We start from the raw sequence: 21,472 nt of genomic DNA, 5'->3' as shown, positions 1-21,472 counted from the left end.
GCTTCTGATTTCAACTTCTGGAGAAGCAGAAATTAGAAACAGATTTGCATCCAGACGCGCATTTAAGAAATGACAATGTCATATAACACTACAAGTTGTCCAGCTGATAGTTCCCGTGACACCATTAATTGCGTCAACTGCATACAACTAAATCTGACGATTGTGTATGTGTATCCTCCAAACAGTAGGCGCATGATTCCATACTGAAAAACAACCCAAATCATTTTATATTCAGATTGTAAATTTGAGGTTGAGAAGTACCGCAGAAAGTTCTTCCCTCCAAGTTCCCCCTCCCCTCTGCAACTGAGGCAAAATATCCACTCATTTTGAATGCTGCTTTACAGTTTAAGCAGTTGCTTCTACACCTTTAATTTAATAGGACAGGACAAAATATGTTGACGGCTTTTATGTTTATCAATTACTCATCTCCATTTTTTGTTTCTTATACAAAAGATCACAGAAAAATGGAGCAAAAGAATGAAGAAACTAGAATTCAAATCTCTAACCCAAATAACCCAGTAGATGAATCACCACAATTTCCATCTGCACTGCAACAGCCAATGTTGCACTCTCAGGAATATACTGCACGGCGCGCAGTGGCTAATGGAGTACAGATAACTCTATCAAAGACAGCTATGTTGGCGAACTGGTTACCAACAGGAACACTACTTACATTTGAAATGATAATTCCGACCGTTGCTGGTGATGGTCAATGTACACCAGTGAAAACTACTATGATGGTAGTATTATTGTGTCTTTGTTTTGCTTCTTGTTTCTTTTTCCATTTTACAGATAGTTTTAGAGGACCAGATGGGAAATTTCATTATGGGTATGTTACGCCAAGAGGATTGGCTTTGTTCAAACCAAATCTTGGAGTTGAAACGCCAAAAGATGAAAGGTATAAGTTGTGTTTTTCCGACTTCGTTCATGCACTCATGTCTCTAGCAGTCTTTGCTGCAATTGTTGGCGGGGATCGTAGAGTTACACATTGTTTACTCAGGAAACATGTTAAGGAAATCGACGAAGTAATGGAGAGTCTTCCATTAATAATCGGTGTTATCTGCAGTGGGTTGTACCTTGTATTCCCTAACACTCGTTACGGAGTTGGTTGCGTAGTTACTTGAAGCTTTAAGGGGTTGGTTGCGTAGATACTTGAAGCTTTAAGGGTTTGATCTTTCTTTTAGTATGCTCTGGGGTGTAAGACTACTATTATTGCAAACTCAAAAGCTAGTGCACAACAGTTCTCCACTTCTAGATGCTGCAACTAAATAGCACGTTAAAGGTGCATACCAGTATATCCATAAAGCCGGTTGGAAGGAACCTCGCCCTACAGATAAACAAAGACTGACTGTGTAAGTGTCAGGTATATGTCCTGCTGGGTATCTTGTAACAGCTAATTCACTACATCAATAATATCTCTTTCGGATACATTTGTTCAAAGTCAATTTTAGACAAGCTCTACCTTTCTGAAACTCATTAATCAAAATTGAAAGATGAATGGTTCTATCTCTAACAGTCGCAGAGTATATGTTTAAATCCGAATTTGCCAATGGTGTTTTTGGCTCAATATGCAATGGAGTGCTACGGTTCAAGTGAGCTCGCACCATAATCGAACCAAAATAGCTTAAATGAATTCTCTTTGGCTTTTACGCACAAAAAAGAAACAAAAACATAAGTTGGAAGTATACATTGTAAACTTGATTCACTTTTCTCTTTAACTGATTGAACTTAATGGTTTCTTTTCTCAACTTACCCTGTAACAATTTTACATGTATATACATAAAAAAAATGAATAGGAAGGCTTCAAACTGAATCAAGTATCAACCTTTTATAAGCAACAAACCGATTGCAGTGACAATGAGAGTCGAGGGAAGTCCAAACTTTAGATGACTCCAAAAAGAAAGATTGTAGCCTAATAATTGAGCTCGACGAGCTTGCTCACACACTATCAAATTTGCAGCTGATCCTAACAAGGATAAGTTCCCAGCAACAGTACTCACCCATGCCAATATCAGCCAAGCTTTCTTTTCGTTTGATGGAGAGCTTTCCGCTGCTGATGCTGCAACTCGTGCTCCAAGCAACAAAACTAATAATAACAATTGAGATATAAAGAGAGATTAATTGTCATAATTAGGTCGACAACAATAACAGCAGCAAAGCATTTCATGATAATCTATCTTGTACAAGGCGCTGATGATCAAGATCCAAACACTTTCATACATGAACCCATCCATTCACAGGATACGAAAAGGAAAATCAAACAAACTGCATCTAAACTGTGGTTCCATGTCTGTCGAATGCTACTTGAACTACCAGCTTAATCCATTTATTTAGATCCAAGTCCCCTTACAATAAAAAAGAGTTAACTATATGCAGACCAATGAATCTTGATGCCAAAGAAATGGAGGAATAACTTCACTGCATCATTTTTTTAGTACTTATAGTTGCCAATCGGCTCACGCTACGGTCTGACCAAGCTTCATAAGGGCGTAAAGATTGGCGATTGTGTAAAGATATCAGTAATATTGCAAGAGAAACCAATATCAATAGAAGGGCAACCATGAAAACATGTTTAGCGACATATTGAGATTGTGAGTGATTATAACAGTTATACAAGTTTCTGTGAACAAAAATAATTGGGCTCTAATACCATAATTCATAACTGCAGAATAAGAAGCAAGAAGAGTTTCTTGATTTGATTCATTGTGTATGAAGAGACATGGCGTTTACTGATCTGCGACCATGATAGCATCCATGCAAGTTTTCAATGGAACCGCACCTAGATTAGTAATAACTATGTGCGGTAGAGTAGGGAAGAATTTTAGATAAGATTGGTTTTCGTTTTCATCTAAGTATTACGCAAAACCCCCCTATTGTCAATCATTTCCAAGTTATGCATAAATAATCTATAAAGATTATCCATGCTAGTCACGTCATCATCTCTAACGCAAAACAGAACTAAAATAAGAAAGAATTCATATAAAATGATAACACGATATGGCTAACTAATGAGACTTACCAGTAGGTACATTTGAAGCGAGATTGGAGAGCACAAGTATGACGACAGCGAGCACTGCGATTCCACTAGGATGGTCGATACGTGCGTGAGGTTCCATAAAATCCCAAATGGCACTTGGTATTCCCGTTTTGTTGAAGCCATCAACGGTAATAAACATACCGCAGAAAAATATCAGGAGAGAATAGGAAACCTAATTAAGGACACAGAGATAGTTGAATGAGTCTCGGGGGCCAATCTAGATAGTATCTTTAGCTAAAAAAATAAAATAAAAACAAACTAAATAGTACTTAAAACGTCTCCTGGAAAATCCTTATGTTGTAAGCTTACAGCCTCAAAAACTTTGAGCCTCATTTTTTTTTAATAAACAGAAAGATGGAGGAAGGATTGAAAACCATACCTTCTCGAGACTTGGTCCGGCATCTTTGAAATCAAGAACCACTAGAGCAAGGGAAGCAGTTAGGGCAGTCCATGACATGTTCAGACCCAACAGTAGTGCAATTAGCATTCCTATTGTGACGAGGTAAACAGATGTTTTCCATATCAACCTCTTCCATCTCTTAATAAGACCCTCCTTCCCATCTGAAGATTGAATAGAGACCGATACATCTTTTGAATCACTTAACGCAAGGTTACTGCTGCTCATCCCATTTAGTGTAACCCTCCTTCCCCTGGATGGTGTCATATTTTCCAATTGAGGGGAAGTGTGAGTTCCATTCTCTTTAGACCCATTAGGTATCCTTGCAGACTCACTTCCTACATCAAGTGAGACTCTCTGGAGTGAATCGACTTCAGGGCTCGAAACTATTCTGTTTCGAATCTCCATATGCTGAAACTCCCCTAAACTGCTCGATCTTGATGATCTGCTAATTATCCCTTCCCCTTCTAATTCTTGAGAATGTGACATTGTGGCAGGTGAGAAGCGATGGGAACTCACATCTGCCTCGGCAACTTCTATTTCTTGAGCCGCAACAACATCTTCTTCGTCCTTCTGAACAGATAATACCCTCCAAAACATGCCCAGGAGAATGATGGTATTCACAACTACTCCCACAATCATTGCAGGGAATATCCCAAATACGAAGCCTTCAAAGGTGATCTTACCCTGGAAAGCTATTACTAAATTCTGCGGGTTACCAATTGGAGTTGCAGAAGACCCAATGTTTGCACTAGATGCCAAAGCTAGTAAGAAAGGACGTGGTGGAAGATTATTCTGCTTAGCAATCTTCAGTACGAATTCAGTGAGAACAACACAACAAGTATCATTTGTGAATAAAGCACTTGAAATGGCGGAAACGAAACAGACTCGGCAGAGTAAATCTTTTGGACCAAGGCTTTTCCAAGAAAGCAGTTTACCCAAGTACTTAAACATATCAGCTCTTTCAAGGTATATGCTCACAACCATAGTGCCAAAGAGAAGACCGAGGATTGGTAGGTCTATTGCAGAATATGCTTGCTCTGGAGTAATAACTCTGAACAAGACCATAAGCATGGCACCTAGTAGCGAACCAGCTGTCCTTCCAATAGGTAGGAAAGGGACTGCCGGGAATACAGCCAACATCCAAAAGATCCCAAAGGCAATTGAGCCCAAAACTACTTTTACTGTTGGAGCTAATGCCATCTTCTTTTCTACAATGTACAGTTTCTAGCTTCTACCTCTTTGAAAAAATGGAAATTTTCGAAGGGCTAAGAAAGACGTTTTTAACAGGTGAGTATGTGGTGTTTCTTTACTAGGCATAGGCAATATTCCTCGTTCACTACGAGCTATCAGCTGCAAGGCTATTTATTTGTTAAAGAAAAAAAAATCATAGATGTTCGCCGTTGAGCTACTGTCTGAGCTTTTATTACATGCTCCAGACCCAAACTGTAGTAAAGATCCTCCGACTCCTATTTTACAGATGCATGAGTAAGCGACATACATCAACAAGTACTTGATGGACCCTTAAAAAATAGCTGCATCTGAGCTTCTTCCTACAAGTATGGTGAGATTTTTCAGTGAATTTTGTAACAAACATTAAACACAGAGGTATAACACTACAGAGAAGCTTCTAAAATGTAACACTGTGTGGACCTTTTTATATTGATTGATAGATAGATGCGGAGTGGGGAGAGGGAAAGGAGATAAAATTACCTGCGGCTGCTGGCTACACAGTGGTGATCCAGATTCCGAAACTCCTTAGAATATCACAGGGATCTTATATACGCTTACTTTCTACATAAACAACCATGGAGAAGAAAGAGGATTACATATCCAGAAACATAATTTAACTTGGCCAGGGGGACACAAACTCTAGTAATTTACTCAAAAGCTTAAACATATGACTAGTAAATGAAGTAAACAAACCAGTGTGCTAACCCTTCACTGAGATACTAACTAGAAGTGATAAGTCACAATTCTTGGACCGAGTTAATTAGTGGTAATCCACTAAGGACCAATCAAATCATGCGAAGCAAGACAAAGTTATGTGTTTGACACTGGAGGATTAAGGAAAATTACTTATTGTTAAATCAATAGTGCAACATCTGGCCCACCAAAATATTTTTGTTTGGGTATCTAGCCAAAGAAAGTGCTAAACCAAGACAAATTCATAGGTTCTTACACATGAGCTTTGTAATGCAGAAGATGAATTATAATTTTCAAGCTCCGAGACTGGGTAAATGATGCGAATCATTTACACAATGCCAGAGGAATCCAATCCTAAAGTCATCGTGGAGATTCTTTAAGACGCAATTCCACGGGGAATCGAGAACTGTGAATATATTGATTTCACTTTTCAAAATGTACCAAAAGCATCACCTTTAGTATCCTTAAAAAATCCACCTACATTTCGCCTTTGGAGATACCAATTTGGATATACCCAGCTCAGATTTTAGTTGGTGTATATTCAATTCAATATATTGGGAAGATGAAGAAAAATCTAAACTTCTTTGAAATGTCTTGATCATAGCTTGATTTGGATTTTTCGTATTCTCCTCTTTGTTTCTTCTGTAACTTAAAAATTAGTTTGGTGATACTACTATTTCTCTATAATCTTTAGACAATATACCTAATTTCTAACTGATTTGATGACTAAAACCAAACCCAAATGGCCAAAATCTTTAACAATAACAATAATGGAGGATTATTATTGTGATTTTCAGACAGTGAGATAATCCAAAAAATCTTCATTACAAGGGAGAAAGAAATGAATCTTTGATCCTAAATTCCTGGAAATAAGAGAGAAAACTTTTAAAAAGACTTACGTGGCTGTATAATCTTGATTGTTGTTCCTGAAAAATGTCGTCGTCGAAAATGGAGGTGTGGAGCTTCGTCGTCGTCGTCGTAGGTAAAACAAGAGATAGACAGAAGGACAGAGAGACAAATGAAATGAGGATCAGAGACACATGGAAACGAAGTACATATTTATAGGAAGAGAGAGAGAGACAGATATGGAGGGGGAGAGTGTGTATAAGACTGGCAGAACTATTATTATTTTTTTGTTGTTTAAAATCGGAAATGCTATTCAAAGCTCCACTTGGAGCTCTATTCACGGCTCAAATGCTAGGTGTTGTAAGAGTATTGGTTCATGGCTTTTAGTCAGGACCCACTGCTGGATAAAATGGTTCATCATTTTAGAGATGTAGAGTTTAGATATCCCAAGCTGTGAGTAGTGTGGTGTTTTTGTACTGTGAATAGCACCACCGTTAAACCTTTCGTTCTCTGCCGCATGTTATTATTTAGTTTATTTTTGGACAAGTGCTACATGGTATTATCGATTAGTGGGTCTAAAATCCTAAACGATTATCAAATTCAAAAATTCTATATTTGAACCGAGAAAAAAAACCACCCTAAAACAGCTACTCACAGGAATTCCAATGGGTCTCATCATAAGGGACCCCCTGCTATCCTCCACGGGGCTCACAGGCCCACAGCAAAAGAAAAAACTGTAAGATAAATACAGCGCGGTTTTGGTGTGGTCTACAGACTCGGTCTTTTATTTTCCTGGTCGGTAGGAATTCGAGTATCTGGCAATTGTTGAAGTCATAGGTGCTCGTAAGAGGGAAGAATTTGGTCTCCACCGGTTCGAGTATCTATAGAACCCGCTTCTCACTGCCCATGTTTCTATGGATAAGGTTAGAGGAGGGGCTTTTTTTTTTTAATCGGTCGAACGAAGGAAGACCTTCAATATAGTGGGTTAAACTGTAATTGTAATTTGTGCTCTCTTTATGCGACACGTGTCATTTTAATTTTTTAATGGGACATTTTATAAAGTACTCCCGTTTTGAAATGTACACTTCAAAAGTACCCCATTTTTTACAAATTTTCTAAAGTACCCTGTTTTATTCAAAAGGAAAATTCCATCCAGTTAAGTGCTAGGTGGCAGTTATCTTTCCAATTAAAAGTCCTATTTACCCCTGAACTACATCTCCTTGGTAGAGAGGATAAATGATTCGACGATCCTGAAAGAGAGTGTAATGATCCTGAACTAGGCTCGACGAACCTGTGTAAGGACCCTGAACCGGGCTCGACTAACCGAAAAATATTGTAGAAGATTGATTCTCCACCAACCAAAAACCCCCAAGACATTTGGGAATGATGAACCCTTTCAGGGAATGATGAAACGAACCTGAAAATGATGACGCGGTCCTGAACCGAGCTCGACAAATTGGAAAAATGATGTAGAAGGTAAACGTACTAACAAGTAAAGGCTAAAGAAGTAAACTTTAAAGAAATTAAACTAGTGTTGACTAATTAGGATGGAAAACTAAACAGTTGGGGCACTTTAGAAAATTTGTAAACAACGGGGATAACAAAAAAACGAGGTCAATAAAACGGGGGTACTTTATAAATTCTCCCTTTTTTAATTTTGTTTCCAATTCATTTTAATTTGATTAAATTGGATCGTCTTGTACAAAGTTGAGTTGATAATCAAATATTGGCAGTCCCCAAATATTGTTAGAGAACATAAAATCGATCAAAAAATATCAATTTCACAAAACAATTGCATCGAATTAAGATTGGATAACGAAATCGAATAACAACGCTTATATTTGTTGCTAAAGACCGTAGCGAATTTTGAAATCTCGGTGGACACCTACCATTGACACACAGTCATCTAATTGTTTTATTTTCTTGAAGCATAGGCTAGAGGAGATATGTTTGATTTTCTATTTTCTTTTAGAAAAAAGTGGTTTCCCTCGATGTAACATTGATAAGAAAGATTTGTGCTTTCTATGAGCAGAATTTTGATACACATTATGGATCCAGTCTTGAATGTCAGATAATTTGGAATTGTCAGTAGACGATTTCTTCTCTAAGAATTTTTAATGGCATATTTGTTACCAAAAAAACGAAATTAACTGCCAAAATTACATTAGTTCTCCTTATTAAATTTGAAAGTCCTTATTCCAATGTTAATATCAAATTTAGTTATGTTTCAAAAGTCTGTACTGATCTTGTATCTTTGTTTCAAAAGTCTGTACTGATCTTGTACTAATCTTATTCCCATTTAAATATTTTTTTCCGCTCCTCCTGCCTCTAGTTGCTTTCTAGTGGTGCAATCCGCGTGCAGACTTCTAGCTTCTCTGGTATTTCCTGTATGATGACACAGAGCTAGCCATATTCAAGAATTTGCAGTTAAATTCAGCATGATTAGAGCAATATTTATTGTTATATCCATGTTCTTCTTGTCCTTCTGTTCGATATGTTGTAACATTCAATACCTCATCATTTTTGGATTGAAATACAGTAATTGCATTATGTGTTAGGGCAATGCTCGGTTGAACCCAAAAGTTTTTTTTATCTCAAGCTATATCTTCAAAACTCTTTCTTGATTTCTATTCTACTAAGTCAAGTTAGATGATCAAAACTATTTCTTGATTTCTATTATACTAAGTCAATGTTAGATGATCAAAACTATTTCTTGATTTCTAGTTTACTAAGTCAAGTCTTGGACTAGGTTAGAATTTGGTAGTTGAGTCACCCTTAAAGACTGAAGATCGACGAATACATTTGAAGAACTTATATATCAAGTGCGTGAAGACTAAACCAATATATTTCACTCGCTATCTTATCATTCTATCTAGTGAGACAATGTCGTATGAATTTTAGTAGATTTACAAAGAAGAAATTTGGAGTCAAGCTTGTCTTGTTAAAAATCTCGAAGGTGATTCTAGCATAGATATTCAAAGGTCCTTAACAATATTAGATCGAAATAATGTATTGTTTGAGAATTAATTTATGGATCATTTGAAAATAGCACATATAATTGATTTTATCATTTGGAAATGTTTCAAACATCTTAAGAGAAAGTTTCATGAACTTCTGATATTTCTGTTCAGGGTAGGTTGGCGAACCCACTTCGAAAACTATGTCCATCTGAGTTCGTGAAACGAGTAAGGATTGGCGAATCCAGGTTCACAAACCATATGTCTCAGACTGATGAACTAGCCTCACGGTTGGCAAACCGTCCATCAGCTGTCCCAATAAACTTAGCAGATGCTCAAAGACTTATTTTTTAAATATGTTTAGCATAGGTATGACTCTCTTAAACACTTCTAAGACTTCACGATCACTTAAACACTTATGTGTGTGCATTATTAATTATTGAACTCTTGAGTATTTTAATGAGCATCATATTGGTTCACATGTCATATTTACTATAATTGAACAATCATTATACACGGTTCCAGAAATGGACCACTATGTATATTTTTTTATTGTATTTTCAAGACCTAAAGTGTTTGCTTGATTCCCAACTTATCTTAGCATGAATCCTAAGCAACCTCAAGTCTTGAAAATTTATAAATAGAGACGCTCATTCAACTGGGAAATTCAAACCCTAACACTTTGTGTCCTAGTTGATCTAGAGTCATCCTTTATAAACCCAGGTTTCCTCTGAGAAACATTATTAGGTTTACAACTAAAAGACTTCACTTTGGGGATTAGTGAAGCCAGGTCTGACTATCATTTACTTTGATAGTTCGTGAATTCTAATCTTACTTTTCTGTTATCGAGGTTTTTGTAATCTCTTTCAGCAAGATATCTAGAAATCGCGCAGTTCTCCTCATCTCAGACTTTGTAATTCCTCAAGATAGGTATCTGATAATTGATCTTAATTGATCTTTTGAAGATTGTTCTTGAGAGGTAGTTAGGAATCTAGGCTGCTTTTTGGGAGTCGTAAGTTCCTGATTAATTTGTGAGGTTTGCTATCCTTTCTTTGCAAATTAGATTTCCGCACCTTGATCAATCGATCTAAATGGAAATCAAATATGCTTATTTGTTAGAGGCAGATTGGTATAAAAATTCTTCACTGCGGCTGAAGAAACTCTTAGGCTGTAAAGGACGTCAGCTAAGGGAATCAAGTGCGTAGAACCTTGAGAGGTTCAAGAGACGTAGAGAGCATGGTTGTAGTTGAATCGCTTGAAGGGTTTCATTCGGTCTCATCTACATTTCAGTATGAAGTCTGATAGTTGGCTAGTATCTGTAGTTAGTTAATACAACTCGGTGTTCAAATCCGGACTAAACTACGAGGTTATTTTGCAGTTTCGGTTTCCTCATTAAAAAAAAACTGGTATCTTGTGTTTTCCTTTTACATATTATATTGTTTAGCTTTATGATTGGATTTATGCAAGTTTTATGTATGCAATCTAAGTAGATACATCCATCTAATTTTTATCGATGACGAGACCCGTTCTTGTAGAATTTGTATCTTGAAAGACAAATACCAACTTAAATTACTTGGCAGAATTCTGATTGGATTATTTGGATACGACTAGATTGATCTTGGATATCGATCTTTGGGATCGTCTAAGTACTCTTCTTAACAATCAGGTTCACAGACTCATTATCTCACATATACTGATTGAAAATAGGTGGATATTTAAACTTCTATATACATATTATCAAGGATTATTAAGTTGGTCTGTTTGATATTATATTAGGTTTTGTCTATACAGTTTGTCAAACGAAAAAGTTAGTGGTATACTTGGTACCCCGAGTTTTCATTATGTTATAGTCTTTCTTGTCTACTTTTATATAACCACTTATGAATTATATTATATTATTTGTTGTACTAGCATTGTTATGGATTTTCTTTTTAAATATTGTGTTGCACATGCCTTTCCAGATATGTCAGATTATCGTACCACATGTAATTTTTTATGTAGATATGTTATTATATACTCCTTTTTGTTAGGATGATCTCTATCGACTTCCAAATTCAAAATTCAAGTTGATGACACGTTAATTAGCTTGAATCATCATATATCCTCTCTGGGGATTCAAGATTCAATTAAATGTGTCGTTTGATTTGGCGAAACACGTCCTTCTGTTAGGCATAAATATAAAGTATGGTTTGGAGTCGTTTGATTTCTCTAGGATGTTTTAAACTAATGGGTCAAGTTTTTTTCACCCAACAATTGGTCACAAAAGTGATTTTTTATGTGCCAAACCATAAGGAGTGCAAAACCTGATTCAAGTTCATGTTCAAATGAACCCTTGAACCACTCCTTGAATTAAGATAAAAAGCTACGATTCTTGACAGTTTAATCTTAGGCTTTCTCTTGTCTACGTTCGACATTCAAGCCTAAAAGTATATCTAAAGTCCAGAAATCGAGATTGCGTTCAAGGGTTGCTTGAAAGTAATGTGGAATTAAGTTTGTGGTGCCAAATGGTATGGCGCTGGGAAATTTACTTTTTGCGCCTAATCATTGGCGCATTCAATCTTAGCCATTAGATATATTTTAATAGTTAAAATCTAACCCTTTAAATTTTGACTATCTTATTTTCTTTAAATTTTCAAACCATTTGATTCAGCCTTGAATCACAATAACAGTTGGAACTTGATTCAAGCTGACATGTCTTGTATTGAATGTTTAACGAATACGAATAAAAAAAACTTAAAGCATCATAGAAGTTATCCTTACATTTGTATTCCAAGATAAGTTATTAGTGTGGAGAAAACCTCTAATCACATCTGAACCATGGTGATTTTTATCAGAGTATTATAATTTAAATATATATTTATTGGTAAAATCAAAAATAATTAATAAAAGGGGATTTTTATCTGAGTATTATAATTTGATTTTCTGGTCCGTGGAACTTTGATTATATGACAAGTGTTGATGGCAGGAAAGGATATCCTCCGTCTTAAAAATGGTTAGAAGTATAACACATTTTTCTATAACGGAGTCAATTACCTCATCTTGCTGTTGGACCTATGGTGAGGGAGTAAGAGGGAAGAGTTTGATTTTATCCGGTTCAAATATCAATAGAATCCTCACAATCCATTTTCTTATGCATAAGGTTGGAAGTAGGTGTTGATTGAGATATATTATCAACCCTTTTGTTACTTTCGTATACCAAGATAACTTATTACTACGAGGAAAACTTCAAAATATATCTACAAAGTTGGTTAATATCTGAGTATTATATATAGTTTAGTTATTTTCTATTGATAAAAAATATTAATAAATAAAAAACAGTTAGGATATTATACCGCCGTATATAAAAATAATAATGGAAAAATATAACTAGTTTTAACAACGGAACCAAATTAAACCCCAAGATACAACTAAACTTTGAAGAGAAAACAATCGACTGAAAAAAAAAATTATATACTAATATACCTCTGATTTACAATGATTCATATCAATAAGACGAGTATATTTTCAAAAACTACTCGATTAAACAGGTTTGTTTCGTCAGGAGGAGAATATAAATTTCTACTTATTTAAAATTGAAATTCATCACCAAAAATCCAACCTATTATGGAAATAAAAAATGGAAAGAGGGTCCACGAAAAGACATCATCGAAAATCAAAGTTGGTTTTGCGTTTAAATCCCATAACACTGTTCATCCCGGATTTAACTGCTAATTCAGTTATTCCGGATACTTCAATAGATATGGGTATTGGCGAATATCCTATTGTTATCCCTTGATGACCATATCGTCTCACCACTTATCCCTAGCATTTGTTTCTTATCATCCTTCAACCCCCTTTGCTCAACTTTTTCTTTCATTTTTTTTCTTCGATTGAGATTTACCCATTTTCAAATCTTGTCACACCTTCTATCAACTTATACTCTCTTCTCAACCTAGTTACTACACATATATTACAAGTAACAAATGCTTCAACCCAAAGAATTTACTTTCATAATCTTATCTTGGGTCATTAGTGAAATTAATAGATTGTTTAAATTTGGTACTCAACTTGGTATAATTAGTTTTGAGCAAATGCCAAACCATTTCAAGAAATTCCTCCTTTGTAATGTGACAATGGTCCTATTAATAAAATAAACAACACTTAAGTAGCAATATTACAATCTATATTAAGAATAATTTTGGTGTGCAATGTCTTTGTAGCACTGATATTGAATTGCAATTGTCACTTAGAGAAACTAAAGCCAAAACAGGTCCCCTTACAAGTTTCCAAGACACTTTTATCATATATCTTGAAGAATTGGTTGATGTTAACTTCGAAGAGTCAGTTGGTTGTAATAGTTTCACTTCAACATCAACTTATCCACCTGGTTTAAACCTTGTAAACTTAAATGATCAATACAACGACGTTCTTTCTCTCAATCAAATAAGGTCATTCATAAAAAGTTATTGTCTATAAGGTAACATGTTTGGCATTACTGTTTTCGATGTTACTAATTATAATTTAAAGTCTAGAAATAAGAACAATTGTGAAGAAAATGATTCAACTTTACAAGGGTTCTATAAATATTCTTCAAGAAACGAAGATGATATATTTGCTCTGATTTTGACATCAACCAAATCTGTGGAAGTAACAAGTTTGGGTGGACCTTTCAACAATTTGTTGGTAGATCAAGAGGTATGATAATCTTGTGGGATAAAGATTAATTTGTTAGAGGTTTATGATTCTTTTGTGGTTGATTACTCTCACTCCATTGATTGTACCAATAAGGTAGATGGTTTCAAATGAATTTTGACTAATCTGTATGGACCTAACAAGCCACGCAAAAGATTTAATTTTTGGAGAAACTGGATAATTTGTGATCTTTGGAGTCCACCTTGGTATCTTGGTGGAGACTTCAATAATGTTCTGAAAAGTGATGAAAATAAGGGTATTCTAAGACCTTTAAGAGTATGCATAATTTTGCAAATTTCATTGCTCGGTGTGAATTGATTGCTTTACCCTTTAAAAGTGTCGGATGAACTTGGCTTGACAACCAAACTAATCAAATTATGTGAAAATTGGGTAGGTGTTTGAGGGTGAAAACAATTTTTGCTGATTTTGGTAATTTCGTGTATGTGGGTGAGAAACGAGTCTAAACCCTAAACAATTTACTGCAAGGGAGTACTTTGATTTGAGAGATCAATCTGTACAAATCCGGCCTAAACCAAGAAATGGTCGTTCCAGACTTGCTTCGGTCACAAAGTGAAGGAGAAGAGTTGGTCTTAGGGAGGGAATCGAAGGGAGTGTTGAGACCAGAATAGTTGATTCTGGAAGAGTGGTTGTTTGACGACTTGTATCAGAAAGTGAAACGCTAGCAGATTGGAAAGCTAACAAATGATTTCTGAGTGTTATATGCTCCTGACCAAAACTTTTCTTTGGTGGAAATAGGTGAGACCTATTTATACAAGTCGCAACGAAACGTACCCTGGCCTCGTAAGAAGTGGAAACGGTTGAGTAATGGAAGAAAGCGGTAACGGGTAATGCCTGGAATTGATGTTTCCATAATGAAGAAAATATTTCACCATTACTTCTTGTATTTACTAACCGCCTCACTCTTATGACACTTTCCTGTAACGGGCGTATTGCACGTCGCACGCTGTAAACCGCTAGACCAATACCCTGATGAGCATCCCCCAGTTTGTGACATGTTTTGATGTCTCAAGTGTTTTCGTGGAAAATGTATAGCATGTTGCTATTGTTTGGAAAGTTAAAATTGAGAGGCTTGCCTGTTCAGTGACGAACTTATACGGCTGAGATTTGCATCTCAGAAGGAAAGGTAGTCGTTGATTGTTGCAACCCTCCGTTTGGCAGCCAGCGGCATGGAGGCATGGCCGGCAAGGCATGTTTTAGGCGTGGCCAAATTAGATTTTGGCATAAACCACGGAATTTGGCATTGGTCCAGAAGTTGCCATGCGTTTGGTGGCGAACTTGTACGGCTGAGATCTGCATCTCAGGAGGAAGGATAGTCGTTGATTGTTGCAACCTTCCGTTTGGTAGCCAGCGGCATGGCCGGCATGGCTTTGGCGTGACCAAATTAGGGTTTTGGCACCGTGGCCAAGTGTTGGCACCGTAGCCAAGAGATTGCCACAAGTCGTTTGGTGGCAAGTTTGTACGACTGAGATCTGCATCTCAAGAGGAAGGGTAGCCGTTGATTGTGGATACCTTCCGTTTGGCAGCCAGCGGCATGGTTGCATGGCCGGCATGGATTTGGCGTGAAGTGGAGCCGCTGGCAGTGTGCGGCTTGGAAGAGAGTCGCTTGCGGTTTGGAAGGGAATCGCTTGCAGCTTGGAAGGGAGCCGCTGGCAGCGTGCGGCTTGGAAGGGAGCCGCTGGCAGTATGCGGCTTTGTCTAAATTAGGGTTTGGTATGCTGAAATCCTAATTAGCGCCCTTTACTAAAATCGATGTAGAATTACCGTACGGACTCGGATTTTGATGGTCCACCCCTCCATTATGCACGGAAAAGAATTTCCTATCTCCGTACGCGAGAATATTTAGGTTTTGAGATCGTTCGGGAGCTGAAAACAGCCCGAAAGTAAAACTCAGGAAGAATTCAAGAGGGATGTTGGCAGCCAGCGGCATGGTGGCATGGCCGACATGGATTTGATGTGGACAAATTAGGATTTGGCACCGTGACCAAAGAATTGGCATTGTAGCCAAGAGATTGACACAAGTCCTTTGGTTTGGTGGCGAGCTTGTACGGCTGATATTTGCATCCCATAAGGAAGGGTAGCCGTTGATTGTTGCAACCCTTCGTTTGGCAGCCAGTGGCATGATGAGCACGCAAGTGTGACGCATTTTCACTCATAAATACATTAGCTGGGACTCATTTTATCACTAATAAACTTGTTTGTAGGTGTTTTTGGGCAATAAATACTTTTAGAAAAATCAACTCGAAAAGTTGTTAAAGGCACCTCCGGAGGGCATTTGTTATTCGGACTCTCATTGTTGGTTAAGGGACACCTTAATCACTAAGGGGCATCTGCTTTACTATTCAGCACCCACTGCTATTCACACACCGGGTTTGGTTAAGGGCTGTCCATTTTCTTCCTCGTTTGAAACTGAAAAAGGCGGGAAACTTGGTTCATCGGAAAAACAGATTTTAGGGTTTGCATTTGGAGACGATTCAAGAAGACTTAATGGCTGAATTTGTTTGGGAAGTTTTGAATGAGCTTAACAGGCTTGGTAACAAGTTTTGATTCGATTAGAATTGATTGGAATCACCGCTGGAAGAAAATATGGTTTGTTATTCTCGGGTTTATCCCGGAAAATTTTTGCTTGGATTTGTGTAGAGTTTAAGTCAGACTAAAGAACAGAAACCGGTTGGATTGGGCCTGTTAAAAACTCAAACAGGTCTGGTAAGTCCTTTAGATTCTAGAAAAGATGGGTTGAATACGTGGATTTTGTTATAACAGAAAAGAGAAGATATTCACGGGTTTTCCAGCATTGGCGTGTGCGAGAATCAATATTTGAAGAGTTTTAAACGTCTTAGGAGGGTGTTTGGATGCTGCAGAGTCGTGATGAAGTAAAACAAGAAAGTACTTGGTGTGATATTTTGGGAAGCAACGAGATATTCTGTTTTGAATTTGGAGAGATTTTCTCGTGATTTTATTCAACAGATTGATTGGAAATGAGATATTGTGACTTAACAGGGATGGTAAGTCTTCCAGATTCGCAAAAAGAGGGATAATTCACCAAGCTAGGAAAAACAGGGCATTCACGTACGGGAGAGATATTCAGGATTCTGTGGTAATATTTTGGAAAGATTGCGTATCTCTACAGCTGTTAACTCAATATTATGCGTGTTCCAGAATGTTTAGAGTGTGTCAAAATAAATTGAACGCATGAAGGAGGAAAGAAAGGGAAGAAAATATCTCGAGGATATATTCTTTTACTGCCGAGTAATGGAAGAATTTTTGGAGTGATTGAGCAAGATTTCTTGCTGCTGCTGGATATATAAAGGGTGTTGGTGTTTCTTAGAAAGACATCGATAGTTTGGGGCAGGGACTGAGGGTAAAAGAGGAGGTTGCAGAGTGAATCATCACCTGCAGGAAGAATAAGCCACGAAGAAAATAAGACTGCAAACTGCAGTCATTATTTCTAGTGTCTTATTTTTCCAACATCCTAGCGTCTTAAATTTTGTAACAGTTCATTGTCACAAGTAGCTTCAGTTTGCAAAAAATATTGTTCTGTAACGCCTATACAACGTTGCAGATTCATTGTTTTATTAATAAAAACACCATTTGAGCTATAAATCATATTTTTTTGAGTGTGTTTTTATCATGAGAAGCTAGACCCCAACACTGGGTCGACGGAGGAAGCCGGACTTCATACATGGGTGAATTTGTTTTATTTTCTATTTGACTTTTGCACTTAATTAAAATAGAATTATGATTTAAAAAAATTAATTATTATTTTATTAGATGGGTCATGCTTGCTTAGATGTTTGATGTCCCATGCTTACGATTTATAACTAATGTTTGGAGAATCTACCTTGGCAAGAATAAGAGTCGATGTTGTTTTATTTGTCGAGCGATAATTGTTTGAGAATGAATAATTGAACCTATTGATATGAGTTTGGCCGAATCCTAGACCCAGTAACTCTCTATTTTATTCCTTTAAAATTAATCTTAACAAGTCTTAGAGTTCGAATCCTATTTACTAAAAAACAACGACAATCAAAAATATTAATCACGGCATGGAGGCATGGCTTTGGCATGTTTTAGGCGAGGCCAAAATTAGGGTTTTGGCATAGTTTAGGCGCGGCCAAAATTAGGGTTTTTTGGCATTGGGCCACAAGTTGCCACGCGTTTGGTGGCGAACTTGTACTGCTAAGATTTGCATCTCAGAAGGAAGGGTGGCCGTTGATTATTGCAACCCTTCGTTTGGCATCCAGCGGCATGGAGGCATGGTCGGCATGGTTTTGGCAATGTTTTTGGCACGACCAAATTAGGGTTTGGCTGGCAGGGCTGGCATGCCATTGGCGTGGATGGCAGGGTTAGCATGCCTTTGGCGCAGAGATGTGGCTGGCATGGCATGCCATTGGCATGATGGTGCGTCTTGCATGGTTGGCATGCCTTTGGCGCGGATATGTGGCCGACATGGTATGCCGTTGGCACGGTGGTGCGGCTGGCATCGTTGGCATTCCTTTGGCGCGGAGATGTGGCTGGCATGGCATGCCATTGGCACGATGGTGCGGTTGGCATGCCTTTGGCGCGGAGATGTGGTTGGCATGGAATGCCATTGGCACGATGGTGCGGCTGGCATCGTTGGCATGCCTTTGGCGCGGAGATGTGGCTGGCATGGCATGCCATTGGCACGGTGGTGCGGCTGGCATGGTTGGCATGCTTTTGGCGCGGAGATGTAGAAATTAAGGTTTAGCGCGTCGAAACCCTAATTAAAATATGCGGTATGTGTGATTGGCACGCTTGGCTAGCATGCGCGGCTGGCATGTGCGGAGATGATGCCAGTCAGTATTGAGGGCTCTGCCGTGGAACATAGCATATACATAAAAAAAGGTACCTTGGTAGTTTTCTCCTAGACGTGGTGGAAGGATCAATAAATGCGCTAGTGGAGATATCGGTACTCACGTCTCTGTTTCCTTACAGAGTGACGTCACGTCGAACTATGGTTTTACGATTTTAAACCCTAAGCTAAAAACCACCATCAACAGTAGGTTTTTTCTTTTTTCTTTTTTTGAGCGTAAACTCTCTTTAGCCTCTCAACTTGTTAAAGCTAAACCTACATCAATCACATTTCACTCCTCATTGGTCTCTCTGATATCTCTTGTCTCCTAACCCTTTCATATTAATTTGGAAGTAGTTTAACAACGAATTTTGAAGTAGCTAAAGATATTATGTTGCGAGACCTAAGGATAAAAACGAAGTAGTATAACCAACTTTGGTAATATAACCCGATCCCCAACCTACAGATACAAATAAACTATTAAGAAAAAATAAAAGAAAGATTGATTGATTGAGAGGATTAAATATGAATTTGCCTTAAATTTAAAATGAGTTCCATCAATAAGATAAGAATACTTTTAATAAATGATAGCTGCTTAATCTACATGTTTCTAATGTCAACTTTATTCTTGTTTTAGTTATATTTTTCGCATTGTACCTTGTATTACTCTTGTTTCCTATTTTATTTGTTTCTTTAGGTGAATCATCTGAAAGGAATAAAAATGGTGTTAGAAAGAGCTAAAAAGAGGAAAAGATCTCATTTCAGCATGAAAAAAGTTAGAATGTGGAGGCGCAACTCTTGGAAACAAGTTCCAAGAGAATTTACGGTTGGAATAGCACTCCAAAACCTAGCTGTAAAAAGAATATAGGGGTTTATGGTCGGCTCCAACCTAACCACAAATTTATATAAATAGATATGAATATTTGGGATTGCCATATTGTAAAGGACGACTATACGAATCCAACCCAAAAATAATGAGGTCAATCAGATATCAGATGAGGAAGTGGTGACCAAAATAGCGAAGTAGAAAAAGTATACATGAAGAATTACGGTTAGCTTCAAGGGACTCGAAGCTAACCGTAGCTTTGGGAATTTTGACAAGATTTTCTTGTCAGAATTACGGGTGGGTTGGAGCTAACCGTAACTAGGGTATTTTTACACATGTATGGACTTCTAAATCAAGGAAAACACAATCTTGTAACGATTCTAAAACCTATTTTTGAGAGTTATATAAGAGGATGATTATTAGCTTTGAAGAAGATCTTTTATCATTGGTTTTACACACAAGGAGAGGAGGACAAAGAGCTTTGGAATTAGAGATTTCTCCACAATCTAAGGTTTGCTATCATTTTCTTCTTTATTAATTTTCACGGATTTTGAGAATTCTGGATGAACTTATTTCACCTTATTGGTAAGAAATGTAGTTCTAAGTTGGAATATAGGTTATTTACTTGAATTATTTTTTTGTCATTCATTAATGATTTGTTTGCATCGTTTATGTTCAACCGCTTATAATGTCACATATGATTGATTGTTAGTTTGTCTAAGTTGCACATTAAATGAGCGTGCATTGACATCTATAGATAAACTACGGTTTCAGATCTGGAATTGTTGAATAATCCCTGTTATAAGTAGCATAGCATAGTTGTTACCCTGCAATTATATATTGAAGCGTAACCTAGGTTAAATCCGTCTTGCGTCAGATTGCTTAGAATAATTCAATCCATAAATATTAGTTCTTTCATTAGGTTAAACTTGAGCGGCTCTTGCGCCAAGTTATTCAATGAAAAGATTTTAAAGAGTGGCTCTTGCTCATTTGATGATAATATGATTTTGCCGGAGTAAGCCTGGTATAGGACGTTCCAAGATTATTTATATCGAGAGAAATTGAATGTTGAGATTAATTCAGTTGATAACATGTTGGAAGATGGAAGATGAAAACTTTAGCTAGTACTCTTTATTTTTTTTATTTGCATTAGTATAATATAGCTTAATCCAGTTTTTGTGTTTTTCGAAGGAAAAACAGTTATCTTAAAGAAAAGAGATCAAACCAGGGTACATATCCAAAATCAAAACACAAAGACTGTAGCAGTTACACTATCGCAGCAAAGACTACAACTCAATGCAAAGAGACTACGACTTAGTGCAGAGACCAAAGCAAAATAACTACAAAGACTGCAAACCAAATCAGGAGTTTGCAGAAACAAAATCTAAGCTTGTGAACCAATTCAGCAGATTAAAATTACCAAAATAAGCCTGCAAACCTATTCGGAAAGATGCGCCTGTAATTGTGACAACCATATTTTAAACTTACATATTTCTATTAGTAATCAAAATAATATGACAACCACATCTCACCAAGGATTGAACTTGTTCTTATACTATACTCCAATCTATAATTGTGAGTATAAAGAACTTAAAATAGTTTTGTTTTGATGACAATCAACCAATAAACACTCGATGAATTGCTTATTGGGTGATTTTTTTTATCGGTAAAGAATTGGTGATAGTGAGTTTCGAACTCAGGTCACTGGTATCATCACCCAATGACTTTACCATTGTAATACAGTGACACCGGTTTTTATTGGGTGAAGATCATAAACCTTTAACTATGTATAATTTTTATTTTCGGTGAAGAAAAGCCATTTTCATCGTCAGCTCCAAATTCTAAATTTATTTTTGATATAACTTTATGTTTCCTCAGAAAAAAGTTGAATGCACCATATTGGTGTAAAAAATGACATTTTTTTCTCCGAATAATTCACTTCTTGAACTAAACTCCATAAGTTAATAATAATGAGAAAAAA

At 37.0% G+C, this 21,472-nt stretch overlaps 2 protein-coding genes across 3 annotated transcripts; one reads left to right on the top strand and one right to left on the bottom strand.

The window, feature by feature from the left end:
• Nucleotides 1-382: 382 nt before the first annotated feature.
• On the top strand, nucleotides 383-1,428 carry LOC113277986 (protein DMP9-like). The gene has a single exon (XM_026526940.1). The coding sequence runs from the start codon at nucleotides 393-395 to the stop codon at nucleotides 1,122-1,124; it is 732 nt and encodes a 243-aa protein (XP_026382725.1). The 5' UTR covers nucleotides 383-392; the 3' UTR covers nucleotides 1,125-1,428.
• Nucleotides 1,429-1,685: 257 nt separating this feature from the next.
• LOC113283218 (silicon efflux transporter LSI2-like) lies at nucleotides 1,686-6,453 on the bottom strand. Of its 2 annotated transcripts, none has more exons than XM_026532403.1 (5): nucleotides 6,260-6,453; nucleotides 5,148-5,228; nucleotides 3,417-4,987; nucleotides 3,020-3,209; nucleotides 1,686-2,086 (listed from the first exon to the last, which is right to left on the bottom strand). In XM_026532403.1, exons 3-5 carry the CDS (start codon nucleotides 4,635-4,637, stop codon nucleotides 1,821-1,823), a joined length of 1,677 nt encoding a protein of 558 aa, XP_026388188.1. In that variant the 5' UTR covers nucleotides 4,638-4,987; nucleotides 5,148-5,228; nucleotides 6,260-6,453; the 3' UTR covers nucleotides 1,686-1,820. The 2 variants fall into 2 exon arrangements, with proteins under 2 accessions (XP_026388188.1, XP_026388189.1); XM_026532404.1 differs by lacking the exon at nucleotides 6,260-6,453 and adding an exon at nucleotides 5,617-5,639.
• Between the last annotated feature and the right edge of the window lie 15,019 nt (nucleotides 6,454-21,472).

This window comes from Papaver somniferum, chromosome 5, assembly GCF_003573695.1.
Source record: "Papaver somniferum cultivar HN1 chromosome 5, ASM357369v1, whole genome shotgun sequence".
In the NCBI taxonomy this organism is placed as follows: Eukaryota; Viridiplantae; Streptophyta; class Magnoliopsida; order Ranunculales; family Papaveraceae; genus Papaver; species Papaver somniferum.
Note: the sequence above shows the minus strand (reverse complement) of the source record. Positions and strands in the feature narration are given on the sequence as shown.